Source organism: Durio zibethinus, chromosome 16, assembly GCF_047325235.1.
Source record: "Durio zibethinus cultivar Kanyao isolate XHJ-2024 chromosome 16, ASM4732523v1, whole genome shotgun sequence".
NCBI lineage: Eukaryota > Viridiplantae > Streptophyta > Magnoliopsida > Malvales > Malvaceae > Durio > Durio zibethinus.
In genome coordinates this window covers 23,881,072-23,907,533 of record NC_143177.1, presented here as the reverse complement: position 1 = coordinate 23,907,533, position 26,462 = coordinate 23,881,072, and the positions used below count along the sequence as shown (strand labels likewise).

Genomic DNA, 26,462 nt, shown 5'->3' with positions numbered 1-26,462 from the left:
TACGTTGGAAACCATGGAACGTTTGATTTGTCATATCCACAAAACATGTTCTATTTAAAATATGGTCAATGCTTGTGGTTGGCGGTCAGCCGATGAGTGCTGCTTTAAAGCAATTTGCATGATTTTGAAGTTTTAAGTGTGTTTCTTATTAGGTCATGATTTCTGGTAAAGTTTTTTTTCATTATCGACGAGTTAGGTTGGTCTGGAGACGAAAGCCACTGGGAATCGGAAAATCGTACCTTGGGATGATCATGATTCAAATTAACTTACATTTGGTTTAATATTTTAAATAATATATAATATTATAAATTTTAAAAATTCAATTAAATTTGAATTTTATTAGTTTAATTTAATTTTTAAAATTTATTTTATTTTTAAAATATTATTTAAATATAATTTTCAAAAACTTTTAAACATAAAATAATTATTTTTATTTTATATAAAATTTAAAATATATAATTTAATTTGATTCAATTATTTTTATTTTTTATTTTTAATCTAAATTTTAATTAAAAACAAAAATATTTGAATTTAATTAAATCAAATAAAAAAATCTATTAAAATCAGATATTACAAGTTTATATTAATTTTCGATTCTGTCGATTTTTTTTTTTTTACCCTGATGCTGTGGAAGGAAGCTAGTGGTCAATGCCATGAAAAAAGGAAACACACAGTGTACAAGTAGTAAAATTATTGGGCAAGAAAAGAATCATCAGAGGCACAATAAAAACTAATATTTTTCTCTGCTCGAGAAGACCAAGATGACGTAAGCTGTCTTTGTTTTCCGATCTAGTTCACGTTGGCTACGTACATCGCGTAAAGAGAGTTTAATACTGTCACCCAACATGAAAAATTATAATTTAATTATTTGAATATTAATATTAAACATTATAAAATTAAAAGAATATATTAAATATTTTCGATTTCATGCGTTTAAATTATATATAAAATATCATCAATTTTGTTGTTTGTTGGTAAAATATTATATTTTTATTTTAATATTTTATTTTCTAAATAACTAAATTTTATTATTGAAATATATATCTTCATAAATATCAGGTTATTAGTTTGACGTTAAATTAAGAGGGTACAAGAATTTTAAATATTATCTATAATACTTTTTTTATATATTTGATATATGAATTATTTATGTTTGATATAATCTTGATACGATAATTGATCTGTATGTTATTAAAATAATATCAGATAATATCGATATCATGATTCTACCACTAAGAGAATCCGAAACTAAAACTATCAGTTATCAGCACCTTGACACATGTTATCTGCCGCTGTTTAAAAATGATATCAAAGCTAGTTTAACAAGAATATTATAAACAATCAAAATCATGATAAAAAATTCTCACAATATAATCTGTAACGAAGCATTGGCTCTTACCTCAATATGATTAGACAAGTTAGCCACCTTTGCGGTTGATAAATCGAGAGGTTTATCGAAAACTAATGTTTGAGGTACCCATAAAAGCCTCCCTGCAAAAATCAAACTAAACTCTATGTTTGCAGAGCTCAGAGTAAATAATTTTGTATATTTTTATTACATTTATGTAAGTTTTAACTTTTAATTTATAATTAAATAACCATTTAACATAAATTAATTTATTCAAATACAAATTATAGAGTAAAATTTTATTTAAATAAAAAATATACAAAGTTTATCTAAAAATAATAATTCAAAATTTTTGTATATTAAAAAAAAAGTATGGTAAGATTCCAACCTGGGGTAGAAGAGTAAAAATATGAATTAAATGTTACAAAACAAAATTATTAACTTAAATTAATCAGTAAATCATTAATCATGACCGCAAAACCATGACTTTGTTTAAAATACTAATAGTTTCCTTTTTAAAAATGTATCCCTAAATGATATAATCACAATCAAGAATGACGGCTTAATTCATCTTTGTTGGATTTGAATTTAATTTGATTTAATTTTATATAATCAATTTTTTAATCAAATTTTAAATCAAATCGAATAATAATAATAAAAAAATTTAAGTATAATTTTAAGTAAATTCCTTTCCATTTAACATATATAAAAAATTATTTTTAATTAATTATTTGATTTTAAATTTATATTAAAAATAATATTTTATTAAATAAAATTTAAATTATATTAAATATAATTTTATGTAATATCAAATTAAATTAAATTTCAATAAAAATTATTAAATTAAATTTAAATATTATAAATATAAAATCAAATCAAAGTCTAAACCAATAAAAACTTGTCACGAACTCACGTGATGCTTCCTACGCACCGTCACTTTTCATTACCCCTTTAAAATGCGTGAATGCCGCCCTATCTGCGATTACACGTGTCCATCTGGCATCATGTAGCTTCAAGGTTTCCACTCTAGGCGCTGTAACCCCTGCCCAATTTTAACTTTTTTTTAATTATAGTATAACTTTATAAGAAAAATGAAAGAAATTTCATTAAAAAAAAAGGAGTAGATTATACTTGGGAGGGGGGGGGGGGGGTGAGGTGCGGTGCATGGACCACCATAGATAAGAAAATAAATTAGACTAAATAAAATCACAAAAAATTTGGACTTAACGTTAAACATAAAAGTATTTATAGGTTAAATCAAATCAAATTTAAAACAAGTTCATATTTAATATTAATAATTTATATATTTATTTAAATTTAGTTTGATTCGAATTTTCAAATCTTAAAACTTTTTTCAATTTGATTCAAATTAAAAAATAAAATTTAAATCCATCAATTAAATTTAATTTATGTAATTAAAAATTTTATTTTAAAAATAAAATGTAAAAATAATAAGTCAAATATATATTTATATAATTATAATATTGTAATTATATATTTTTTATTTGGTTAGGGTGGGTTCGGGTTTTAGTTATTTTATCTAAAATTCGATTTATAATTTAAATAGACTTAAAATTATATCTAAATTCATTAAATTAATTTAATTTATTGTTCAAATTTTTTTAAAATTTGAGCGAATTTTCAAATTTAAACAACTAACTCAATTCTTAAACAAATCTAGTCAAACATCCTCAAATTGAGCTAAATGGGGTTATGCTTAGGCTAGCACTCAAATTTTTATTTAAGATTCGATTTGGTTCGTTAATTTTATGAAGTATTTTAAAAATATATATTAAAGTTTTAATATATTTAAATATATTTTAAAGTAAATTAAATAAAATTTTAGATCAAACTCATGCTATAAAATTCGAATTCAAGTCAATCCTTTCACAAATATATTTGGAGTTAAAGGACACCAATTTTGAAGAATTCATGATGCATGGACTCCACCAAAGGCACCATTTTTTTTTTTTTGGCTATTAAGTAATTACAAGCACCAATTTTCTACAATCTTTTTAAATAAGAAATTGTTCCTATTTTTATGTTATTTTAATATATATATATATTTTTTTTTTATTTCAATGAGGATAGATCCTTACAATAAGGGAGATGGGAGAAGTTGAAGTTAAACCTCATCTCTATATCTTTTTAAAATTTGTTTGATCATTAAATCATATATACTATCATCATATTATTTTTTTTATTTTTTCTATCATAAATTATGAACAAGGATGAGATAAAAGGTCAAAATCTCCAATCTCGACGTATTTTTTTTTTTATGATTCCATTCACCAAATTTTGCATGCATGTTATACTCAGTCATGTTTCACATGTTCTTTTTTTTTTTTTTTGTGAAAAAAAAATGTTTCTTTTGTAGAGGTAAATTGACACGTGTTTATATGGGTATGGATAATCTTATCTTGCACGTCAAAATTACAAAATATCTGGAGAATTTTCAATAATGTGAAAAAATACTAAATCAATAATTTTATTTCATTTAGTCGGCAGACATATAGTACATTTTATGTCATATCTATAAATTAGTACAAATCTGAGAATATTATTATTAAAAAAATTATTAAAATTGTTGATAATGTTTTTTTTTTTAAAGATAAAATCTTATAATAAAAAGAGAGAGACGTTGGAGTCGAACTTTAATTTTATATTTTTTTAAGGTTTTTTTTTATGAAACAGTTCAAAAGAATAAAATGATATATATTTTTTAGTGTATATTTAAAAATTAATAAACTAATTTTATGTTGAAAAAAAAATAAAATGGTATTATAGAAATAAGAATGAATTTTTTAATTGAAATGAAACATTAATTTAAGATAATTAAAATTATATAAACAAGACAATATTTATAGAACAAAAGGAGTATTATGTTTAATATAATAACAAATTTGCATATTAAGATATATATAGAAAAATTATTCCAATCGATAAGAAAAACATTTTTATTAATCAAAAATTGATTTTTATAAAAATAATTTAAAATACAAATTTAAATACATTAAATTAATTTCTCAAAAATCAAATTAAGATTGAAATTGAATGAATGAGAATTGAAGATTTTTTTATGTTTCTGTTCCTAAATCACGGGTCTCTTACTGTGCAAAAGGACAAGCAAGAGGGGGGCAGCAGACCTAATTGACCAATGGGAATGGGATGTGTGAGAAATCTTTAACACTTTTTTTTTCCTTTTTTGTTATAAACAAATTTGAAATCCGCGGAACCCAACGCCTAGAAATAGAATCTTAGGCAAACTCTCCAGCTCCCCCCTCTTTCCTCTTGACCCTACAAAAAAAGGCACATCCTCTGTCAATTTCCGGTCCCACTCTCCTGCACCACAGCTCCGGAAAAACCGCTTCAAAAGATTAGAATGCTTTGATTCATCCGTCAGATACTGCCACGTTGAAGAAAACCCTTTTCAGACAATGAATTTGAAACTTATAACAAATTTGTTTAATTATTCATAAAAATTTTAAATGATTAATTGAGATACCTAAAGTCAAGAAAGAAATTTGTCGGCTCCATTTTTAAATATATAAGAATTATTTTGCTTATATATTTGAAGCTATTAAAAATTAAAATTTAATTATCCAAACTAAATTGCTAAATCTTAACCACATAAACTAGAATAGAAAAAAAAAAAAAGTCAACTTGAGTGGATTACAAAGACAAGGAAGTTCTTGATGAAATGATGAGATAATTGCTTAGGCAGATTGAGTAATTTAACTGATCCATGTCGGAAAAATTAAACGCATTAAAAAAATATATTATTCAAAAGCTAATTCAAACTCCAACATTTAACTGTAAGCTTAGTTGTTGTCAATTATTAGTTTTGTTTGAAGGACTAATGAGTAACGAGTTTGGCCAATGTAAAATCAACATCGGTTGGGTTGGGACGATAGCATTTAATAACTTTTATTTTGGTCATGTCGTATTTAATATTTTATTAACGAAAAACATTATTAATTTGCTATTGGGCTATCCATATTCCCAAATCAACTAAAATGGTCAAATTAGAGTGAGTTGCGGGTAAAACCTGTGTCATATTCAACAACTAGTCTTTGGCCAATCGAGCGCTGACTACTTGGTCTTTACGTTTGCATCATCATTTTCTTCGATGTTACCTTTTTATTATTAATTTTTACTGATCATTTACGTTTTACTTAATAAAAAATTTTATTAATATAATGAATAAAAATTTATAATTATTTCATATTTTATAATTTAATTATTAAAAATAATAAATTTTGTATTTTTATTTTTTTCTTATTTTTACTAAACAAAGCCTTAAATATTAATCAAGACACCCACCAACTATGCAAGAGCTTCAACTTGCGATCCCACCTTTGGGATTTTTGATCATGAAGTGATCTCTTCCCATGAAAAAAAAAAATTGCAGCTAGCTCTAAAATGTGAGAATTTTATTATAATAATAATATTTATATTTTGTATAAGAACAAATATATATTTTACTTTAAAAATCAAATTTAGTGTTTTTCTCTCTCAAGTTAAAAAAAATTTAAATATTAAAGAAAAAAAAAAAAAGAAGAGGAGCAGGGGCAGGATCGGATTAGATGAGTTACAATTGTGGGTGATGGAGCAGCAGGGCCATCCCGAGACCACGACGGCATGTTACGTAGAGCCCCCCAGTACCGATCAGCACAAGACGCAGCCACAGAAACGATAAAGGTCAAATTAGTAACTTTGGACTTCAGTCAACCCAATACGCAAGCCCTGGCGTCGTTGGACGGTCCCCTCTAGATTTTCTTTTCTTCCAAATCAACCTGGCCAGGTGCAACCGAAAATCTTGTTATAGATCCTAAAAGAAAAAAGGCGGGCAGCTTTTTTTCTTCACTGATTGAAGCCTGTGGTTTTTTCCTTTTGTCAGTTGCAGATTTTGAGTGTCTTGTTAGAGTTGGCCGAGTGTTATCTAAGTTTGTAATGCGCGTAAAAAATAAACGGACGTTAGGTTATTTGTCAAGGTTTCAACGTTACGGAAATTTTATTTTAAGCTTCAGACGTGAGAATCTCCGTTACGGTCACCTAAACGTTAGCTCACCGATACATCATTTTCTCGCGACGATTTATTTGACATCTCGTTTTATTCTTCTTCCCTGAGTCGGTTGTACGTCGGTAGAGTTTCGTTTCTTAGTAATTAATTAATTAATATTACATTAAAATCATAAGTTTAATATGAAATTTCGTACTTCTTCCGTTCTAATTTATTTGTTTTATATTAATTTTTATAAAATTTAAAAAACAATTTTAATATGTTTAATATTAAAATTAATTTTTTATAAAATTAAATTTTTGTGATTTTTAATGTTAAAATAAAAAATCATAAAATTTAATTTTAAAAATATAAAAAATAAAAATTTTAGATATTAAAAAAATAAAACATAATTTTAGGATATCTAAAAAAAGATATATGGAGTAGTAATTTATGATTTCATAAGAATAAATCTATAAAAAAGATAATTAATTTAGCTTTTCCCTATAAGAAATCTTTATCAATCATGATTTGATTTTGTGAGAAATTTCACAAAAATAATAAATTATTCAAAATATTTATATTTAAGTAAAATTAAAAAAAATCAAATTATTTTGGTAAAAATAAAATTATTTTTGCATTCAGTTACAATGCCAACAAAGATAGAAAATTGGAACTTTATATGCTTTTAATTTATATATTTTTTATAAAAAAAGTTATTAGTGTTAAAATTAAAATTAAAATTTATTAAATATTATATTTTAAAAATAATTATATGAATTAATTATATTAAATCGTATATTTCTTCTAATTTTGATTATGATGAATTATAAAAGATTAAAGAACCTTTTTTGGATTTTTATAAAAAAAGGTTAATGAATTTATTTTTCATAAAATTTATGAGATATTGGGTCGAGTTGAGCGGACTTTCGTTTTATAAGAAAAATTTGGAATATTATAAAAAGATGATGATTAGGTTAATAACTTAATATGGTAAGCATGGAATAAATATAGAAAGAGATTTAATTATTATCCATTTAAAACATCAAATTTATGAACCAAAATTAGTATTTTACACCTCACATTAGGAAATCCATGCAATTACCAAATACTACAATTTAAAAAATGGTTTCCTACTAAATGATAACAACAATTAAATTAAGATAAATGAAAAAAAATTATTTAAAAAAAAACTCAAATTTTTAGGCTTTTTTTATAAAAAATAATGAAAAAATAAAAAGTATAATTTAAGGTAGACAAAAATTGGGACAATGAACCAAAAAAGGCGGGTCAAAATTCGAAAGGAAAGTGCATTTTTAGAATTTGTGCAATCCAACTAGGAACCAATCGATCCACTAATGGGAGGTCCTAGAGCTCTACATTCCACGTGATATCCACGTGCTTATCTCTAACGAAAACTAATTTTCTTTCGGCGGACAAGCCGATGAATTGTCAAAAACTTAGAGCAGCGCAACTACCACCATGCCTACGTGGTAAAATCACAGCCGTCTATACAAATCCACAGCACCCGAAACTTCGTGCTGCTTTCCTCCCCAAGATATCGCACGACATTTTGACGAAAAACCTCAGCCCCAATTTCTCGTTTAATGTGTTTGATTGGAGAAAATAATGAGGACCCCACATTTCTCAGGCCACGCGGCAATTCGACGCTGATTAATCATCTTCAAAGGAATCTCTGTACAAATTTTTTTTTTTAAGTTCAATAAACTGAAAACAAGCAAAAAAACAAAATAAAAAAAAGGAAAAGAGCAAGTTTTATTTCATTTTTCTTCTTTTTCTTTTTTATTTGTGTAACGAAAATTGAATAGTACACGAGAAATTGATAAGATCTTTATTCGGGCGCCCAAAGTCCAAACCCGCCTCCCAACTAAGCCCGTTGAAACCCCTATATAAAGGACCATCTCGTTCATGCAAATCTCGCCCCTTCCTACCTTCGTTATACGTATTATTAGAAGATAACATCAAAACCCTAATTTTCCTAAAAATTTCCCTTGCTTTCCGGGGAAAGTTCGTTTCTTTCCTCTTGTCCAATCAACCAATCTCATTTACTGTCCTCCGCCCCAAATCTTTTTATCTTTGAAAGAACAATTTTTCTTTTAAGATCTGCATGGTGAACTTCATTTTCGCAGCATAAATTTTGTTGCTTTCCATTAAAAAAAAAAGAAAATTAAAATTTAAATCTGCTATAATCTTCTTCTGAAGGGTCGGCGTGGGGATTTCGAAGTGTAGGGTAAAAGGAGGGTGTTGCTCCGGTTGTAATAGGGTCTTCTACTGCTTCTTTTGAGGGGGTAGCCGGGGCCTCGGCCTCGGCGGGTTTTAAAGCCCCCACCTTTGGACAACTATCAAACCTAACATATTTTTTAACCTTTTTATTTTTCAAATAATTTTTTAGATCGTCGTGGATTTATAATAGGGATGCCGGCCCTGGCTTGCTGCGTAGATGCTGCCGTAGCGCCTCCTGGCTACGCGGCTTTCATTGCCGGGGACAGCTCTCTTCCCGCGACGGTCCCCGTTTCTTCCACCACCACCACCTCCTTCACCGCCGCCGCCGCTAATTCAAACTCAACCCATTGGTCCTCTGTTCACTCCTCTGCTCTCTACCGAATTGATGACTGGGGTGCCCCTTACTTTTCCGTCAATAACTCCGGCAATATCACCGTCCGTCCTTACGGTACGGTCACTCTGGCCCATCAAGAAATCGACTTGTTGAAAATCGTCAAGAAAGTTTCAGATCCAAAATCGGTGGGCGGACTCGGGTTACAGCTTCCTCTCATTGTTCGCCTACCCGATGTGCTGAAAAACCGGCTCGAGTCTCTTCAATCGGCTTTTGAGTTAGCCATTCAATCCCAAGGCTACGAGTCTCATTACCAAGGCGTTTATCCTGTGAAATGTAACCAAGACAGATTCGTGGTTGAAGACATAGTCAAATTTGGGGCGCCATTCCGGTTCGGGTTGGAGGCCGGGTCAAAACCCGAACTTCTTCTTGCCATGAGCTGCCTTTGCAAAGGAAACCCAGATGCTTTATTGGTTTGCAATGGTTTCAAAGATGCTGAGTTCATTTCCCTTGCTTTGCTAGCAAGGAAGCTCGCCTTGAACACTGTAATTGTTGTTGAACAAGAAGAGGAGGTGAATTTGATTATCGACATAAGCAAGCATCTTTCGGTTCGACCCGTTATTGGATTCCGAGCTAAGCTGAGAACCAAACACTCGGGTCATTTCGGGTCGACTTCAGGCGAGAAAGGAAAATTCGGGTTAACAACGACCCAGATTCTAAGGATTGTCAAAAAGCTCCAAGATTCAGGGATGCTTGATTGTTTGCAAATGTTGCACTTCCATATTGGATCCCAAATCCCTTCAACAGCTTTGCTTCAAGATGGTGTCGGTGAAGCTGCACAGATCTATTCTGAATTAGTCCGTCTTGGTGCCAACATGAAGGTTATTGACATTGGAGGCGGCCTTGGAATCGATTACGATGGGTCCAAATCTGGTAATTCTGATCTCTCTGTTTCTTATGGTCTTCAGGAATATGCTTCAGCTGTTGTTAATGCAATTCGGTTTGTTTGTGACCGTAAATCTATCAAGCATCCGATTATTTGTAGCGAAAGTGGGAGAGCTATTGTTTCTCATCATTCTGTTTTGATATTTGAGGCTACGTCTGCTACTGCTCCTACCACCCCATCAATGAATCAAAATAACCTTCCATTTATTATGGATGGGCTTTCTGAGGATGCTCGTGCTGTTTATTGGAATTTGAGTGATGCAGCCATGAGACATGAGAACGAGACCTGTTTGCTTTATGCTGATCAGTTGAAGCAAAGATGTGTGGAACAGTTCAAAGAAGGGACTTTGGGGATTGAACAACTTGCTGCTGTTGATGGGCTATGTGACTTGGTTTCGAAAGTGATTGGTGCATCTGAGCCTGTTAGAACATACCATGTGAATCTTTCGATTTTCACTTCGATCCCTGATTTTTGGAGTATCGGTCAGATTTTTCCTATAGTCCCGATTCATCGATTGGATGAAAGGCCTGAAGTGAGGGGGGTTTTATCTGATTTAACTTGTGACAGTGATGGGAAGATTGATAAATTCATTGGAGGTGAAGCAAGCTTACTTTTGCATGAACTGGGAGGTAATGGTGGTGTTAATGGGCGGTACTATTTGGGGATGTTCTTGGGTGGGGCTTATCAGGAGGCCCTTGGTGGACATCACAACCTGTTTGGCGGCCCAAGTGTTGTTAGGGTATCGCAGAGTGATGGTCCACATAGCTTCGCGGTAACGCGGGCGGTGCCAGGCCCATCGTGCGGTGATGTCCTCCGAGTGATGCAGCACGAGCCCGAGCTCATGTTCGAGACCCTCAAGCACCGTGCCGAAGAATTTTGTGTGCAGGACCATGGCAGTGATGGCGCCAATGATGCTTTAGCTACTAGCCTTGCTCGATCCTTCCACAACATGCCTTATCTCGTAGTGACTTCTTCTTGTTCGTTGACTGCCATGAATAACAATGGTTTCTACTATTGCAACGAGGAAGATTACAATGCCGCTGTGGAGTCTGGGGCTAGTGAGGACGAGCAGTGGTCCTATTGCTGCGCCTGAGGCAGCGTTTTACAATTTGCCTTATTGCATGGTTTATCAGTCCTTGAATGTCTCGTTGTTACATTTTTTGCCCTTTAATTGTTAATTTCCATCTTTAGTGAGCAAAAGAAGTTAGTAGACAGGTTCTTTTGCATTTTGTCAGGAAGGAGGGATGGGAACCGAATCCACCCTTACTGTAAATTCGGGATCTTATTCCCTCTTGTTCATGTTTCTTTTCAAGTGGACTTTGTCAGTTATAGCTTAAAATGTTCGTTTTTTGTTCATTCTTGTTTTTATTCACTCTGGTGGATGTTGCTCCTCTATTCTTCATTCTTTTGAACCTTTTTGCATGTTAGTTGTTACCATGAAAATTTTCCAACTGGCCATGAGTTGCTGATTCATGGGCTGCTTTTTTGAAATTGGTTGCTTTCACTTTAGTCACTTATGATCTCGTGTAGGGTCTTAATAGGGCGGTTCAACTGCGTCTCTCTGTTGTGTTGTGCAAAATGCAATGTAAACGGGGGTCAGCCCCTTGGGGAATGGGCTCTGCTTGTCTTGTATCTTGTCTTTGCTTTTAACGGCTAGGCCTGCCCATTTGATTCCGCAAACAGAGCCCCATCGATCAACAGAAGCTTGTGTATGTTTCAATTTTGATTCGTTGAACTTGAAAACAAGATGGGTTTTCCTTTTTCTTTTCTTTTGCAACTTGGTTGATTCGCTCCTTCGAGTCATCGTTGGTTGCATTCTGTTGACCGCAATTTCGTGAGCTTCTGGCTAGCCTCAGGTCCGCTTTGTGGTCAGGAACAGATGTAGAGCTAAATTTATGGGATAATAGACGTGCAGTTTTGGTGCTTGTGGTGAAGAGTTGAGACACGCAAACCTTGTGAAACGAAATTTCCTTTAAAAATAAAACTATAAATTCTTATCGCCTTGTAAAAGAATAGTACTTTGTTCAGTATCCTGATATAAAATTTGCATTAAAAAGTGTAATTGGGATGGCTCCAAATAGCAGTCACATGGTCACGCAAATTTGTCCAAGCTTGGAGAGCAGAACTCTCAGGAATCTCGAGGGGTTTGTCTTGGGATGATGCAAAGAAATCTGATGAAAGATTGGATTGCTTCTAATAAAAACAAGAACAAAAAAAATTGAATGTTTAGTATTATGGCTGCTATGAAGGGTGATTTCACTGTTTGTACACATACGATATACAGATAATTTTCAAGAAGAAACAGCCAAAGATCCCATGATTTTTCTATTTAGATAGCTAAGCTTTAAAACCTTATGTGAATGGGATCGTTTGCTTCCATGGTTGGTAGTTTCGACTGTGGATGCTTTCCATGCATCTTGAGCTTTGCTTGTTAACATGTAAAGCTTTTTTCGAGTTTTAGTGAGAGCTGTTTCAATTTATTCTTAACGATGATTTTGAAAATATTTAGAAAGAATAAAAAATGATTCGCAACTAGATAAACTCGAGAATTCGTTATACTTTGAATGTCTGATCGGCATTTCAACTGTCCAGTCAATATCCGATAATTGTCATATTGATAATCACTTCAACTAATTTCCTACTTGACCAAGATGGCACTTAATGTGTAGCAGTAGAACAATAATTCGACTTTTTTGAGGTGATGGTCAAATTTAGGATAAACAAACAAGCTGCTACGTACCAGAATTTTTGGAGATTACTTTCACATGGAATAGGCATAACATTATTACTATCATTGCTACAGTTGAATTTTGATGTTGCATTCATATGGATTTCATAATTCGTATTATCGTATTGTGTAAAATATTATATCTGTATTATATTTTATACGAAAATTATATATCAAAGTTTGTGTTAATACGAAAATATAAAATATAAAATATAATTTTTTAATTTTATTAAATTTATTTATAGTTTTAAGCTATACTATTTTTGTATTTTTTATTTATATTATTTTTATATTGTATCATTATATTATATTTTATATTGTCATACTTACGTTCATGTATGGATGCTTAGATTCTTTTTAAGAGCTTTAACTTAGTCTTTTTTTTTTTTTTTCAGATAGTAAAGATGTTTGATTCTTGCTAAATGCTTAATGTGTGGAGACGTGCCTCCAGGACAAGGACAAGAGAGCAATCCCTTAATATTTGGAATATTTGACAAATTTCATTGAGATTGGCTTTGAGCTTAGCGAATTGGGATCTTTTGTACATATATAGGTATCATTTTATCGGTATCTTATTCCCTATTATTGAGGAACCTCGTGCCCATTATGTTCACATAAAATGATACCAATACAACATTTCACCTTTAGCGTTTAAGACTCCGTTTTGGAAGTATGAGGAATCATGAAATGAGTGTAATCGGATTTATAGATATAGAATAAAAATAACTATTTCTCCTAGCTCAATATCACAAGTATTAAAAAAAAAAAAACATAACTAATTGGTTTTCATTGAGCCAAAATTTCATTTGATTGAGAATAAGTTTGATTAATACGAGTTTAAGTAATGTATTTTGATATTTGAATTTGATAGAGTCAATTAAAATTATATATATTTTTATTTATTATGTTACTTAAAATCTAAAATGAGTATCGAATATAGATATGTATTTAATATAGATATGCTTATTTTTTAAAATTTTTTCATATATTTAAAATTTCAACTTTCTTACTCACATTTATTTTACGTGTCGAACACGAATATTTAAAAAAAAAAGAAAAATCTAAAAGATTTTATTAAACAAAAAAAATTAAAACGGTCACAAAAATATATAAAAAAACAAAAAATAAACTAAAGATACACTTGCAGTACTTGATTAAAGATTGAAATCTTGTTGAGAAAAAAAAAGTTAATTTATTTTTTTAAGTATACAAGAATGTGATTTTATATTTATGACAAATTTATTATTTTTAAAGATTTATGATAATGATTATAGGTACAATAAATAACAAATAATAATACAATTAATTTAACTTAAATTGCAATGCATAAAATTAGATTAAAGATAAAAATAAAATTAACAAAATCAATTTTAGTGTAAGAATCAATTTAATTTAATAAAAATATATAAAACAATTATAGTATATAGTATATATAATAATGTTAAAGGGATTTTTTTAATTAGATTTGATAATTTAAAATAAAAAACAAATAAAAGACACAAAGATAATACAGTTTAAAATTTTAACAAAAAAAAAAATCAATTTAACAAATAAAAAAATATATTTTATATTTTTATGTTAACACGAATTATAACATATAATTTTTATATAAAATATTATATAAATATATAAATTATTAATATTTTATTTAATACAAATATACAAATTATCAAGCTTAACTTTAACGGTGATTCGACATTGACAGATCTGATCCTTTTTTATTATTTTCAATATAATATTAATCATTGTTTACAAGTATGACTTTTAAAATTTACGGATTCAAAATTCAGAAGTGAACCCTGCACACTGAATGATGATAATAAATATATTGAAAATGGACGATCGTCTAATCCGGTTATTGCCATTTTCTTGTCGATTCTGCATTCGAATACCCTTTTTAAGCCTTGGCATTGTAATTCATATGAAATCTTTACTATTATAGGCCCAAAAGAAGTGTAATCTGTAAAATTTCTACCTAGAAACTGATTGGCCCAAAAGAGGAAATCAAGCCCGAGAGTTGGTTTTCCTAAACGGATACGTGGCGGATTATACATAAAGCGCATCGCAGGCGATTCCATTCCCCACATTACGTAATCTTTCCTCTTTCGCCACTCTTACCAGTTCCCTTCACCAATCGATCAACGCTCCCGAAAGCGCTTCTCATTTGCTTTTCCTCTCTGTTTTGTCTCAGATATTTACATTTTCTTCTTTCAATTACTACTTTCTCAGTTTGAATTGTGCATAGTAATGTGTTGGATGTTATTCTTAATTTTAGCAAGTTAAGTTGTGTTTATATAATTTAAGACATTTGATCTTCTCCTTGTAGGGAACTTGAACAATAGGTTGTCTGGTTTGACCGTTTGTAAGCATTACAAGATGGTATGTTTGTTAACGGATGCTTTTTTGGGTAATGGGTAGCTGACAATGTTGTTTTTTTGTGGCATTGGAGTTGTTATTAACTCAACCGGTAGTTTTGAAATTTGGGTTGCAATGGATGAGAGATGACAATACATGTACTAGGATGTTTTAATGTCTCCTTTGCTTGATTTCGCAGTTTTTCGATGGATATGGTTATCATGGGACATCATTTGAGCAGAGTTATCTATGTTACCCTGCATCTTTCATTGAAAAGGTCCGACAAGTAGAATGCTATCTTATCTTGTCTTGCTTCAGATTGCTGATATGCTTCAATCTGTCATTGGTTTGGAAAACTTATCATACTTGATTTGTTCTTTACAAGGTATATGATCTCTAATCCTGCAATTTTTTTTACTTTTTTTTTTCTAATGATTGTGATCCTATGCTTCTTTTGCTTGTTTGCTGCAGCCACGAATTGAAAGTGGTGATAAAAGTAAGTTTTCAGACATGTAGTTATTCTAATATGTTCCTTTTTCTGTGCAACTTGCCTACTATTTATTTTTTCATCGTGTTTCAGTTATAATGCCTCCATCGGCCCTTGATCGCTTAGGTTAGTTGTTTTAATTGTGGCATTAATTTAACTTGTGTAAATAATCTTGGTTCCTCCTGTGTCATGATCTTATAATCCAGAATGCTAATGCGTGACTAAAGTTATGCGGCATCTCTTCATATTGATTATCCAATGTTATTTGAGCTTTAGAATGATGCTGCTGAGCGTGTCTCTCATTGTGGAGTGCTAGAGTTTATTGCAGAAGAAGGCATGATCTGTATGCCATATTGGTAGGCAGTGCATCTTTCGGTTTGTATATGCTTCACATTAGTAGTATTGTGGCATCACTTTAGGTCTATTGAGATCTAAGAAATCTTCTACTTATCTGATTGATGCCCCATTGTTTTTAATGGTTTTCCTGTAGATGATGGAGAATTTGCTCCTACAAGAGGGAGATATTGTGAGGGTGAAAAATGTAACTCTGCCGAAGGGGGCCTATGTTAAATTGCAACCCCACACAAAGGACTTTTTGGATATTCAAACCCAAAAGCTATGTGAGTGGATTATTTGTGAATATATGTATGCTTGATTCTTTAATGTTTGATGTTCAGCTGAAAATGGAATTTTTTAAATTGAGACGCATGTTCTATCAATTCATATATTGTATCATATATGTTGACAATTTTGTGTAATTTTGCTTCATGTAAGCCAAATGAGTTTCTGTATTTGGCCTGGACTTGTGAGGAACAAAGCTCCTTGAATGTGTTTTTGTTTTGCATCATATTTTGTAGCTATTATGGATTTTTTCTTCTTACTGTGCCTGTTGCACTCCAAGTAGATTTAGACATTTTCATCTGTAATCTCACTTGAATTATGCAGCTTAGAGACAACACTAAGGAATTATTCCTGTTTAACCACTGGGGACAGTATAATGGTGGCATATAACAATAAGAAGTATTGCATAGATATCATAGAGACAAAGCCATCCAATGCAATAAGTATCATTGAGACAAACTGTGAGGTGGATTTTGCTCCTCCCCTGGATTACAAGGAGCCAGAAAGGCCTGCCGTGCCCACTTCGTCAAGCAAGGCACATCTCAAGGTGAAAAGCTAATATTTTGCTATAGATCCTGGAATGGTTTATCTTGCTCTTAACCCATCGTTCATGATTTTACTGGGTTATCTTAATACCAGTTTTGCTTTTTCTTTTGGGTACAATTTTAAGTAAGTTAAATGTTTCTACAACTATACTTGGTTGGGATATTTTTCTTGTCTTGTTGTACTCTACTTAATTCTAATTCATGGGAATTTATGAATCTCTGTTGACTAGTGAGACATCTAGAAAGACATCCATTATACATCTGTGTAGGCTAGTTCACTCAAGTTCATGATAAATCTTAGTGATGGCTTTTGTTCTGTTCTAAGCCAAACCATCTTTGTTCCTTCAGTTGAAGAAGCTCCAGCTGAGGCTGAACGAAAGTTCAGCGCCTTTACTGGTACAGGAAGACGCTTGGATGGGAAGCCTCTGAAGCAGCAGCCTACACCAGTTTCTTCATCTGGTTCCAAAGACAAGGGACCTGTTTTTTCCAATGGTAATAATAGCCAACTTTCGGGATCTAGTTCACAAAATACTGCACGCCAGGCTCAGGGCAAGCTTGTATTTGGATCAAATGTCAACCGTCCTAAGGAAACAAAACAGGTACACAGCAATTTTGCATTTTCTTTTTCAAATTGCATACCATTTACTTGGCCTATGTTATTCTTTTATATGAAAAGAATGAAGATATAAGATAGTTATTTCTTTAATTTTGCAGGAATCTGGAAAAGAGGCTAAACGGGAGCTTCCTCAAAAGAAGGAAGATTCGAAGTTCCAGCCATTTACAGGTAGAAAGTACTAATTAAAGGGTTGATTAAATTAATCCACATTTGTTATGCTTACCGGCCCTTTCTCGATAAAGGAAAGCTACGGAATTATATATTCATCTGGGATGTTGTATTATCAAACGACTGAACTGTAGGTTCTCATGCCAAAATGAAGAAAGGAAGCCTAACTTATGTTTCCTTTCTGTTGTGAATCTTAAGATTTCAAAGATTCCATTCTTCAATTGAAGAAAAGTACAAAATCAAAAAGCTTCATACTTAATGATTCTTTCTGGCAGAAACAAAATCAAAAGTTTTTCATATCCGGTGTTCAGGACCAGAAGTAAATTCTTGTCCCTGAGAAAGCAGTTGGTTGATAACTTACGAGATTTTTTACTTTCTTAGGATTGCACTTGGTACACCTGAACCAACAACGGCAGAAGCGTGATTGTTGAATAAGACAGTCGTATATCTTGTAGTCCTTGGGAAAGAATGGATTTAAGTGCATTCTTAACATAATAAGGGATCTTAAAAGGGAAACCCAACTCCTTGGCTTTTGCAGGGAGCATCCTTTGCCCCTCCAGAACCTGCAATATCATAAACCCAATTGGTTGGATGTGTTTTGGATGGGTGTAATTGCAGTTTGCAGAAAACACATAAAAGAAGGAAACAGAAGAACAAAAGGAAAAAAAGTAAACACCTATCACTGTAGCACCTTCCCCAGGTACCGCTTTGAGGGCAAAGTCTGGCACAGCAAGCCCGGCCCTTGGCGTTTCCCAAATGATCACACATATCTTCCAACCGAACAGGGTTTGGTGAAGTACCATTTATAACTCCTGACATTTTGGTAGGCAAAGCAGGAGGATGAATCATGACCATTCTCATAATAATAATATAACAGAAAAGTTAATGAGCATAATAAATACACTCTTAAATGGAAAACAACAGGGAGAACATAACAAGAATGATGATCTAGTTGATCCCATCTGCCAAGCAGGCTAATAGCATGATATGGCGAGAAGAGATTGGCTAGGTACACAAAGCATCAAGTCAATTTCAATTCAGTTTTGCTGCTACATCAATGATTTATTTACCCAGATTTGGTTTTGGGAATTTACAAAAATTTTAAGTAAATCGAGACATAGAAGACTACCTTTGTAAGATGGATTAGATAAAGCTTCATGGAATAGGTCGACTATGCCCTCCAAGTTTATATGGGCATTCCTCAGGAGACCATCATGTGCTTATGGGCATTCCAGCCAAATTTACAACAACGTTTGATCCTTCAATGCAATCCTTCCACCCTGCCTCATCTGCAATTATGATTTCTAGAAAGTCCTTCACTGCAAATGCCTGGTAGCACAAAGAATTAAGGAAAAAACACATGGAATTACATACATGTCTACTAAATTTTAACATCAATTGACGACAATAGATGGAGAGACACTTGTTATATTTATATGCTTAGGTTATCCCTAATTTTACACATAGGGATAACGAACCTATCATGTGGCATGAACATCACATGTAGGCATAAAAAGCCTATCGTACGGCATTAACTTTGCATTGTAGGCATCACACACCTATCACGGAGGGGTCAATGAACAAGATATTGATTGCTCTGATATTATGTTAAATTTTAAGATGAATAATCAACCTAAGATCAATGCCACGTGAGGTTAGTATTAAAATGGAGATAAAATAAATCTCACATCAATTAAATTGGAATATCTTGAGCATATAAATATAACAAAGGTCACCTCACCTATTGCCTATTGATTTCAGGTTGTATGCACATCTTCAAATATAACAATGTCTATGCATATATTTTAGGTCTGTGCAAATGTACATCTCCATGTATGTTGCTGGTTTCAACCTTTCAAAAGTTCACACTTTTCTGCCAATAAAATTTTTATTAACTTCTCCATGTGGAAAGCATTGTAGAACAAAATCAAAAGTACTCATTACCTTCTTACCAGGAAATATTAACTCTGCTTTGGATTTAGAGCGTGTCAAGACACGAACATTATGATTGTCTGTATTTCAATTATATTAAAGTTAAGTTGTGGGAAAAAAAAAGCCTGAAACAAATTAATTCATAGATAGAAGTCTTCAATTATAATTATGGTTTACCTGCATGCAATCTTTGCACCAATCTTTTACCTATGAAACCAGTAGCTTCTGTCACTGATACGGCCATCTGATTTGCCTGCAAGAACCTTGAAAGAGTCAACAAAATCTCCAAGGAACCTAATTAAATCCAATATGAAAGAGAAGTGGGACTGCGAAAGGCCTCCATTTTCATGGGTTTTCTTTTACAATGAAACTCTCCCTGTTATAGTTTGGCTGCTAGCTTAAAGCCTGAAACGAAGACAATGGATTTTGTACGTTGAAGATTTAAAAAAAAAAGGGTCGTGTTTAATTGGGAGCCACACCAAACTAAACCCCATCTCCATCACCTGTTTCCAAGTGTGGGTTCTGAACTCTGAACTAAGCCAAATTAGACAGACAATTATTCTTTCCGGTCGATTGTTTTAACTGATCTCAGCCGGGAAAAACGATCATTAAGGGAAAAAAAAATAATACCTCATTTGGCTCTTAACTATTTTAATTTTTTTAATTCGATGTTTAAATTAAAAAAATTTCTAATTAAATATTTAAATTTTAATTCAGTATATTAAATTATCTCAACCTTTTAATATTATTAAAATAATATTAACGTGACATTTAAATATTTTATATAATAGTGATATAACTATCAATTTTTTATTTTTAAAAATAATGTGTAACAGTCACATTTAGATCACGTAATAGTTACATGTCATCTAAGTAATTATTTAAATGTTATATCAAAATTATTTTAATAGTGTTAAAGTTTGGAGTAATTTGATACAGAAAATATAATTTAGATATTTAATTAAAAAAAATTTTTTATTCAAATATCGTCTTAAAAAAGGTTTGATAGGTTATGGACAAATGGGGGTTATCCCAAAAAAAATTGTTTTAATTTAATTGGCCCAGATCAAATCTCCAATTCCTAAAATTTTTGGGCCGGAATGGAACATATTCAAACCTAGGCTTGATTCCAAAGGAGTCCATTTTATCAAATCAAAAGAACACGAAGCCCAATTAACGAATAAACGATTTTAGGCTTCTATCGTCTGCTTCTCAGTTTCCATCCCTGGTATGGTAGTGAGAGACTGTGAGCAGAGAGGGTAAAGGAAATGGCCATGAGGCAGTGGTGCACCGCATCAGCAAGGAGAGTGATGATGACGCAGCGGCCTCCTCTGACATCCGCTTCTCTGAGTGGAGTAGCGGAGGGAGCCCCGATCCTGTGCGGCAGGGGTGACAAAAAGACAAAGAAAGGGAAGAGATTCAAAGGATCGTATGGGAACGCCAGACCCAAGAAGGAGAAGATGATAGAGCGTATCAAGGACAAGGTCGACGTTCCCAGGTCCACCCCTTGGCCTCTCCCCTTCAAGCTCATCTAAAGAAAAATTCACTATTAAATTAAATTTTCTTTATGATTATAAGCAGAATTTGTACAATTTTTTGGCTTTTTGATGAATTATTTTATTTTTATGGGGTTTAAGTTTTAGACATGGATTTCTGTTTCTTCAAACTGTTGTTATGTATTAGAAATTCAAAGTTTATCATTTTATGGCCTTAGGATGAACAAGGTTATGGCTCATTATTGGAAATCTGATATGGATGTTGGCATGGAAAAAGGAAGGATATGAATCTGATGCATTTGTCCCTCCTATATTTGAAGGGTTTAGTTGGTTTAATTTGAGGATCATCAGACAATGTTGACATAAAGCATGGCCTTGCACTTTAAAGTTAAGTTTTTGTTGTATCCTGATCTTGGATAGAATGTGATTTCTGAATATTGCTATACAGATAAAATCTACATGGATACAGATGTTATTTGTCTGACAGGATTAAGAGCACCTGCTGAATGTAAAATAGAAGAAGAGATGAGAGATCATTTGTATGTTGACAATCCATGTGCTGAAAGCAGTCATTTCCTTGCTTTGTTATGTTTCAACCTTTTTGCCTGTTAGCTCCGACGTGGATGAGGCCAGTGTCGAGTTAGAGGGAACAAGCTTTTGCATGAGAGCTCAAGTTCCAGGGCTGAACTCTCCTTTGATCTCAGTATGGTAACAATGCGGGACAAGGAATGTCAAGGAAAACACTTAAACATCTGCATTAGAACCATGATGAAAGCCGGTTTCTTTGTTTTTCTCTTTCTATTGTGTTCGGGTCCAAAATTCCAGCACAAGCTCCAGAACAATGGCAACTCCAATGATGAAATAAATTAAGCCAAAGAAGATCGTGGTGACTCCAATTGAAACTGTCAGGAGATAATGCTTGCTCTCCCCTGATTCAGTTGCAAGCCTAAATCCGGTATACATGGCCCACAAGATCACGAACATTGTGATTATAGTTACCAGGGCTTTGGCAGTAGCTTTGTAGATTTTCCTTGTCCCCTGCCCTGTTTCATGGGAGAGAAAGAAAGTTGGCAATTAAGCAATTAAAACAGATTCCTATTGCTTTGGCATTGGGAGGGGTACTTTGAATTTGATTTATCTATCAAATTACAGACCAGGCTCTCATCTTCCATGTCTAACTACCCTCGGCCTGATTTTACCTTGAAACTTTTGGCGATGAATATCCAACCCCCAGCAAATTTCCTCCAATTTTCTCTCTTTATACCACCAGACTGCCTAGCATGCTCTAGGTGTAAAGACATTGAAGCGAAAAAAAAAATTGAAACAGATAAGCACCCTTGTTATTACCTTGACGAATGACAGATAGCTCCAGCAACATTTCTGATATATTCAAAAACATGTCTGCCAGAATGGAAAGTCCCACGATGAGAAACAAAAATCCGAAGACCATTGTGGTGACTCCGACATGGAAAGCCCTGGCAGCAACGGCAGTGTACCGCCAAGGTTTCATTGTCAAATGAAATCCGCAGGAAATGGTCCATAAAAGCAATACCATTGTAACCACAGAGCCAGTTATACGCAAGAATGCAGGTGTAATTGTTGCATGCCTGCGTTTCATCTTCTTCATCCTCGTCCTCAATTTGTCGTCGTCCATCGCAAGAGAAAACAAAGAGAAATATAAAACGGAGTTTACAATGACATAAAACTTTGCAATGGGAGCACTTTTTTTTTTTTTTTCTAAGCATTCCAGGAAAATTGCCAATGTATGTCGAATTCAGGGTCGTTTTCCATAGTTTTTGTTGGTTAACGCCTGTTGCAAAGGTTTGACAAAAATATACTTTTCACTATGAATCTTAATGGTGATGATCAGAATAGCTCCAACCCGAGATTTGTCATGTTAAGAGTTGTGATTTTTCCTTTCCCCTACGCATCCACCGTTTGCTGAAAGATTGGTACTTTTCCTGTGTCAGAGTAGTGTATGATCCACCAAATTGCAAATTTTGCTATCACATTTTTGTTACATCCCATCTCTGGCAAAACATTTTTATAGTCTTTAAGTCGAGAAAATATTTGTTTATTGTTTGTGTTATGGCGTACAGGGACATTTTGTCCACACCTTTCTTAATGCTAATTCCATACAGGGGCGATGTCTTTAAATTTAGTTTTTCCCTAAAGCTCATAGGCTGCAGCCGCTGCACCCCCATCCCTGACACTAACATGTAAAGGGCACTGATCCAAATGTCTCCAATGGCACAAAGGCCAACTACCCCCAGTAGCCAGAAAGACATGAAATTTAGAGAAAAATAGTTTGTATGCCATGTACACAAGCATTTGGTACCTTCAATCTGAGCAATGATCTTAATACAAAAAAATCCAGACACACAGCAGTAAATACAAAGGAGCATCAACATGAATGTTATTAAAGCTTCATGTTATCTCATCTCACTCGAATGAATATAAAGTAGCTGTTGCCCTTTATCCTCGTTATACTCAAGGATCCTCAAGACCTGCATCAACTGAAAATTAAAAGTTCAACATTAAAGAAATAACCAAATGGGAAGAGCAGGGGGAGAGACTCTTTTATTCACTGCCTATGTGATTCAGCATGGGATTTTCTCATCAAAGAGGATGGTTGGGGAGAGGAGTGGCACCTTAATGCAAACATCATTCAAAATTGGGAACAGACAAACATGTAAAATATCATCCCATAAAATTGATTTGGTGACGAAAAACACATTAATCACTTCATACATAAGCTAGAATAATTTTGGGAAAGTGTATCATAAAAACTCTGTCGAATTCAAATCAAAAATAATTTTTACTACTTTCAACACACTAATCACCCTATCTATGCAAAAAAAAAAATATTTTCAAACTTAGTTCACATTTTCATCGTTACACCCAGCTGTACAAGTGGAGAAGCTCCTCTCTTAACATAGAAACATATTTGCAATATGAATCCAAGAGATTTTTTCAACTAAACTTTAAAGAAAAGTGCCACCAACCAGGAGCCGGTTATTAGGGACAAACCAAAACTTTGTTAAGGAAATTATACAGTGAATAATGTAAATCTAAATAAATGTATATGGCTGGCTAACCTTTATTTGTTGGGATAAAAAAGATGCATGTTTTAATCATTATTTTCTCGACCATAATCATACACAATCTCAATCTGCATCAAGAATGAAAAATCAGAACCGGATGAAAGCAATAAAGCTAGTCAGAAATTTAGTAATAGTGGCTGACAGCACCAAAAAGATCTAGGTCATCTATGTAAGCAACAATATAAAACAACACTGCACTACATATATTGGGAGGTTGCAACCCCATTATGGGACATGATGACTTCCCCCCTTCCTTTCACCCCACCTTTCTCTAGCAATATAGATAAAATTTTGACAGTTGATCAAGAAAATGATAAAACCTGCTTAAAGGAAGAAATAATTATAAAAATAGTGGGAAGAAAGAACCTAACAATCCGCTATAAAGTAGCAATACAAGACAAGAAAAAGACTTCTCTAGCTAGTTTTCTTCTTCTAATCTGCAGGATAATGAAATCATTGTGAACAGTGGATAACCATAGAGGAGGGCAATGGGAGGATGGCATGGAATGTGCAAGGATAAATCTCAAATTGTTTGCTGAAAATACGATTTTTCAAATGCTATGATCAATATAGAGGAAGAAATATGAACAACCTAGAGTGCATGTCTACTCTAAATGCAAGAAAGGGGCCACTTACACTTACAAAGGTTTAGATACGTGAATAATTCAGAAAATAGGAATGCATATATAAAACAAGAATGATGGATAAGAAAGGTAACATGTAAAATGAAAGAAATAGCAGACTGATTAGCAAGAAATGAATCATAACAATTACCCCAGATGGTGGGACAGGGTTTCGAGTAAACTTGGAACCACCAGGAGCCCAAGGAACTGCAAATGGACAAAACATGTGAGCTTCAAACAGCATAATAGGTTTAAAACTGGAAAATATGCACCTCATAATAACCCTACCTATATTCACAGTCAATCAGTCACGTGACATAACAAGACCAAGACCTAATCTGTAATAACCAACTATTGGAAACCAAACACAAGAATGTAAGTGGAAAAGATATGCCACTAAGCAATGAGAGCGAAGTGACATAGTTATAGTTTGGTAGCATTTCTCTTCACCAACATCTGCAATCCTTGGCTCTCATGTATCTTGTTTCTCCCAATCAATGAAAGCTCATTGGTAACATCAAGCAACCATCTAAGAAGTTGAAGTCCTAACTAATAGTTAATTAGTTATGGACAAGAACTCATCCCATTTTCAAAATTTTGAGCTATTTTCCTCTCAATTGTTTCAAATGAAAGTTCAAAAGAACATATGAATCCAAAAATACATTTACAAATTCCTAGCACAAGACTTATTGAGATGACATAAACATTCAACATCTAGTCCATTCAACTCTCCCCTTCTATAATATACCTGTCTCTTCAAGACAAGTCTACGCATCAGTGGAAAAAAAGTTTTTCATATCCCATTAATTCAAGCCAAAACTCTCTTATTAAACCACTAACAAGCTATTACAGCACTTACCAATATAAGGGTCAGGATGCCGCCACTTATTATAAGTTGCTTCACCTTCAGCTATCATTTTGTCAATTGTGTCAAGATCTTCCTGCAAAAACCCACCAAATTGCATAATGCAACATCACCAAAGATACAAGTGCAAAACCACAAAGCTAAACAATCACGATTCAAACGGTTCGACCACGATAATCACCATTTACATGAGTCCTTAACAGGTGCAATGCAGGATGTCAATGAGCTCAAATTATCATCATTTAAGGAAAAAAAAAATGAAATCCCCCAAAAAATGAAATTACTTCACAGTACAGTAAAATGAAAAATCTAAGACTAAACAAATATTCATTCAAGTTTATTAATAAATTTTATTAATTAACAATAGACGACAAGAAAATGTGAAAATGGGAAATGGGAAAGACGAACCACATGCTTGTGGGCTTCAAATTTCTCGCGAAGGTCAGAGGCCTAAAAATAAAGATTGAATTAGTTTAAAAAGAAATAAGTGTGAAAAGATGAGATCTTGGGAGATTGAAAATTGAGGAACTACATCTTGATAGAAGAGGTGGCGATGGACGGCCCAGTTGAGGGTGTCTTTGAGGGCACGGCGGTAGAGGATCCGAACTCTCTCTTTTTGCGCTGCTCTTCGAGCTAAATACGCTGCCGTCGAGGCTCCGCTCATTTTAGTTGCTGTTGTTTTCTGTAAACTCTAGATTCCTCTGTCACTCTTCCCACTCTGTTTCTGCCTTTCAGGTTGCGGCAATGGGCAGCATTTTATATTAACTGTAGATACGGGCCGATTGATACTGAGACGACAGCGTTTGGCATCTTTCAACGCAGCGTTTAACGTTTAAATAAAAGGATTTAATTGATAATTTCCATTAAATTAAAATAAAATAAAATTTCTTAAGTTTTAATATTTGCTCGAGCGTGCTGAATTTATAAAATCTGGAATGTTCAAAAGCCTATTTGTAGGCTATAATTGAATTTAATTTATAATATTTGTTCATCTATCTAGTCAAATTAATGGTTCATCAATATTGAAAATGGTAATTAAAATACATCCAAA

The 26,462-nt window shown here is 32.9% G+C and overlaps 5 protein-coding genes and 1 pseudogene across 9 annotated transcripts; 3 read left to right on the top strand and 3 right to left on the bottom strand.

The window, feature by feature from the left end:
• Positions 1-8,103: 8,103 nt before the first annotated feature.
• LOC111297322 (arginine decarboxylase-like) lies at positions 8,104-11,227 on the top strand. Its single transcript, XM_022892036.2, has one exon. It carries the CDS (start codon positions 8,787-8,789, stop codon positions 10,962-10,964), a length of 2,178 nt encoding a protein of 725 aa, XP_022747771.2. The 5' UTR covers positions 8,104-8,786; the 3' UTR covers positions 10,965-11,227.
• A 3,457-nt stretch (positions 11,228-14,684) lies between these two features.
• On the top strand, positions 14,685-17,567 carry LOC111297317 (ubiquitin fusion degradation protein 1 B-like; annotated as a pseudogene). Its single transcript, XR_016328781.1, has 9 exons — positions 14,685-14,978; positions 15,154-15,231; positions 15,426-15,450; positions 15,535-15,571; positions 15,669-15,804; positions 15,932-16,061; positions 16,387-16,609; positions 16,956-17,206; positions 17,322-17,567. The product of XR_016328781.1 is annotated as a ubiquitin fusion degradation protein 1 B-like (transcript).
• A 131-nt stretch (positions 17,568-17,698) lies between these two features.
• On the bottom strand, positions 17,699-18,755 carry LOC149514463 (uncharacterized). Of its 2 annotated transcripts, XR_016328780.1 has the most exons (3): positions 18,521-18,755; positions 18,068-18,203; positions 17,789-17,954 (listed from the first exon to the last, which is right to left on the bottom strand). XR_016328780.1 is itself a non-coding variant. In XM_089745569.1 (2 exons), exons 1-2 carry the CDS (start codon positions 18,250-18,252, stop codon positions 17,699-17,701), a joined length of 441 nt encoding a protein of 146 aa, XP_089601695.1. In that variant the 5' UTR covers positions 18,253-18,336. The 2 variants fall into 2 exon arrangements, 1 of the variants encoding a protein (XP_089601695.1); XM_089745569.1 differs by lacking the exon at positions 18,521-18,755 and having other exon boundaries at positions 17,699-17,954; positions 18,068-18,336.
• A 1,770-nt stretch (positions 18,756-20,525) lies between these two features.
• Positions 20,526-21,975, top strand: LOC111297305 (small ribosomal subunit protein bTHXm-like). Of its 2 annotated transcripts, none has more exons than XM_022892012.2 (2): positions 20,526-20,821; positions 21,307-21,975. In XM_022892012.2, exons 1-2 carry the CDS (start codon positions 20,592-20,594, stop codon positions 21,323-21,325), a joined length of 249 nt encoding a protein of 82 aa, XP_022747747.2. In that variant the 5' UTR covers positions 20,526-20,591; the 3' UTR covers positions 21,326-21,975. The 2 variants fall into 2 exon arrangements, with proteins under 2 accessions (XP_022747747.2, XP_022747737.2); XM_022892002.2 differs by having other exon boundaries at positions 21,268-21,975.
• Positions 21,618-22,944, bottom strand: LOC149514462 (uncharacterized). The gene is made up of 2 exons (XM_089745568.1): positions 22,167-22,944; positions 21,618-21,862 (listed from the first exon to the last, which is right to left on the bottom strand). Exons 1-2 carry the CDS (start codon positions 22,471-22,473, stop codon positions 21,618-21,620), a joined length of 552 nt encoding a protein of 183 aa, XP_089601694.1. The 5' UTR covers positions 22,474-22,944.
• Positions 22,945-23,092: 148 nt separating this feature from the next.
• Positions 23,093-26,153, bottom strand: LOC111297295 (NADH dehydrogenase [ubiquinone] 1 beta subcomplex subunit 9-like). 2 transcript variants are annotated; one of them, XM_022891989.2, is made up of 6 exons: positions 25,944-26,153; positions 25,820-25,861; positions 25,406-25,487; positions 24,698-24,753; positions 23,918-23,991; positions 23,093-23,326 (listed from the first exon to the last, which is right to left on the bottom strand). In XM_022891989.2, the coding sequence occupies exons 1-5, from the start codon at positions 26,073-26,075 to the stop codon at positions 23,950-23,952; spliced, it is 354 nt and encodes a 117-aa protein (XP_022747724.1). In that variant the 5' UTR covers positions 26,076-26,153; the 3' UTR covers positions 23,093-23,326; positions 23,918-23,949. The 2 variants fall into 2 exon arrangements, with proteins under 2 accessions (XP_022747724.1, XP_022747716.1); XM_022891981.2 differs by having other exon boundaries at positions 23,093-23,335; positions 25,944-26,152.
• Between the last annotated feature and the right edge of the window lie 309 nt (positions 26,154-26,462).

Excerpts from the sequence above, each read along its gene's own strand:
- LOC111297322 (XM_022892036.2), top strand. The coding sequence starts at position 8,787 with ATGCCGGCCCTGGCTTGCTGCGTAGATGCTGCCGTAGCGCCTCCTGGC.
- LOC149514463 (XM_089745569.1), bottom strand. The coding sequence starts at position 18,252 with ATGAGAATGGTCATGATTCATCCTCCTGCTTTGCCTACCAAAATGTCA. Across the intron at positions 17,955-18,067 it reads GGAAGGTGCTACAGTGATAG|GTTCTGGAGGGGCAAAGGAT; the intron begins GTGTTTACTTTT and ends ATGATATTGCAG.
- LOC111297305 (XM_022892012.2), top strand. The coding sequence starts at position 20,592 with ATGGCCATGAGGCAGTGGTGCACCGCATCAGCAAGGAGAGTGATGATG.
- LOC149514462 (XM_089745568.1), bottom strand. The coding sequence starts at position 22,473 with ATGGACGACGACAAATTGAGGACGAGGATGAAGAAGATGAAACGCAGG. Across the intron at positions 21,863-22,166 it reads GCTATCTGTCATTCGTCAAG|GGCAGGGGACAAGGAAAATC; the intron begins GTAATAACAAGG and ends CCCATGAAACAG.
- LOC111297295 (XM_022891989.2), bottom strand. The coding sequence starts at position 26,075 with ATGAGCGGAGCCTCGACGGCAGCGTATTTAGCTCGAAGAGCAGCGCAA. Across the intron at positions 25,862-25,943 it reads GCCACCTCTTCTATCAAGAT|GCCTCTGACCTTCGCGAGAA; the intron begins GTAGTTCCTCAA and ends CTTTATTTTTAG. Across the intron at positions 23,992-24,697 it reads ACCCTGTCCCACCATCTGGG|ATTGAGATTGTGTATGATTA; the intron begins GTAATTGTTATG and ends TTCTTGATGCAG.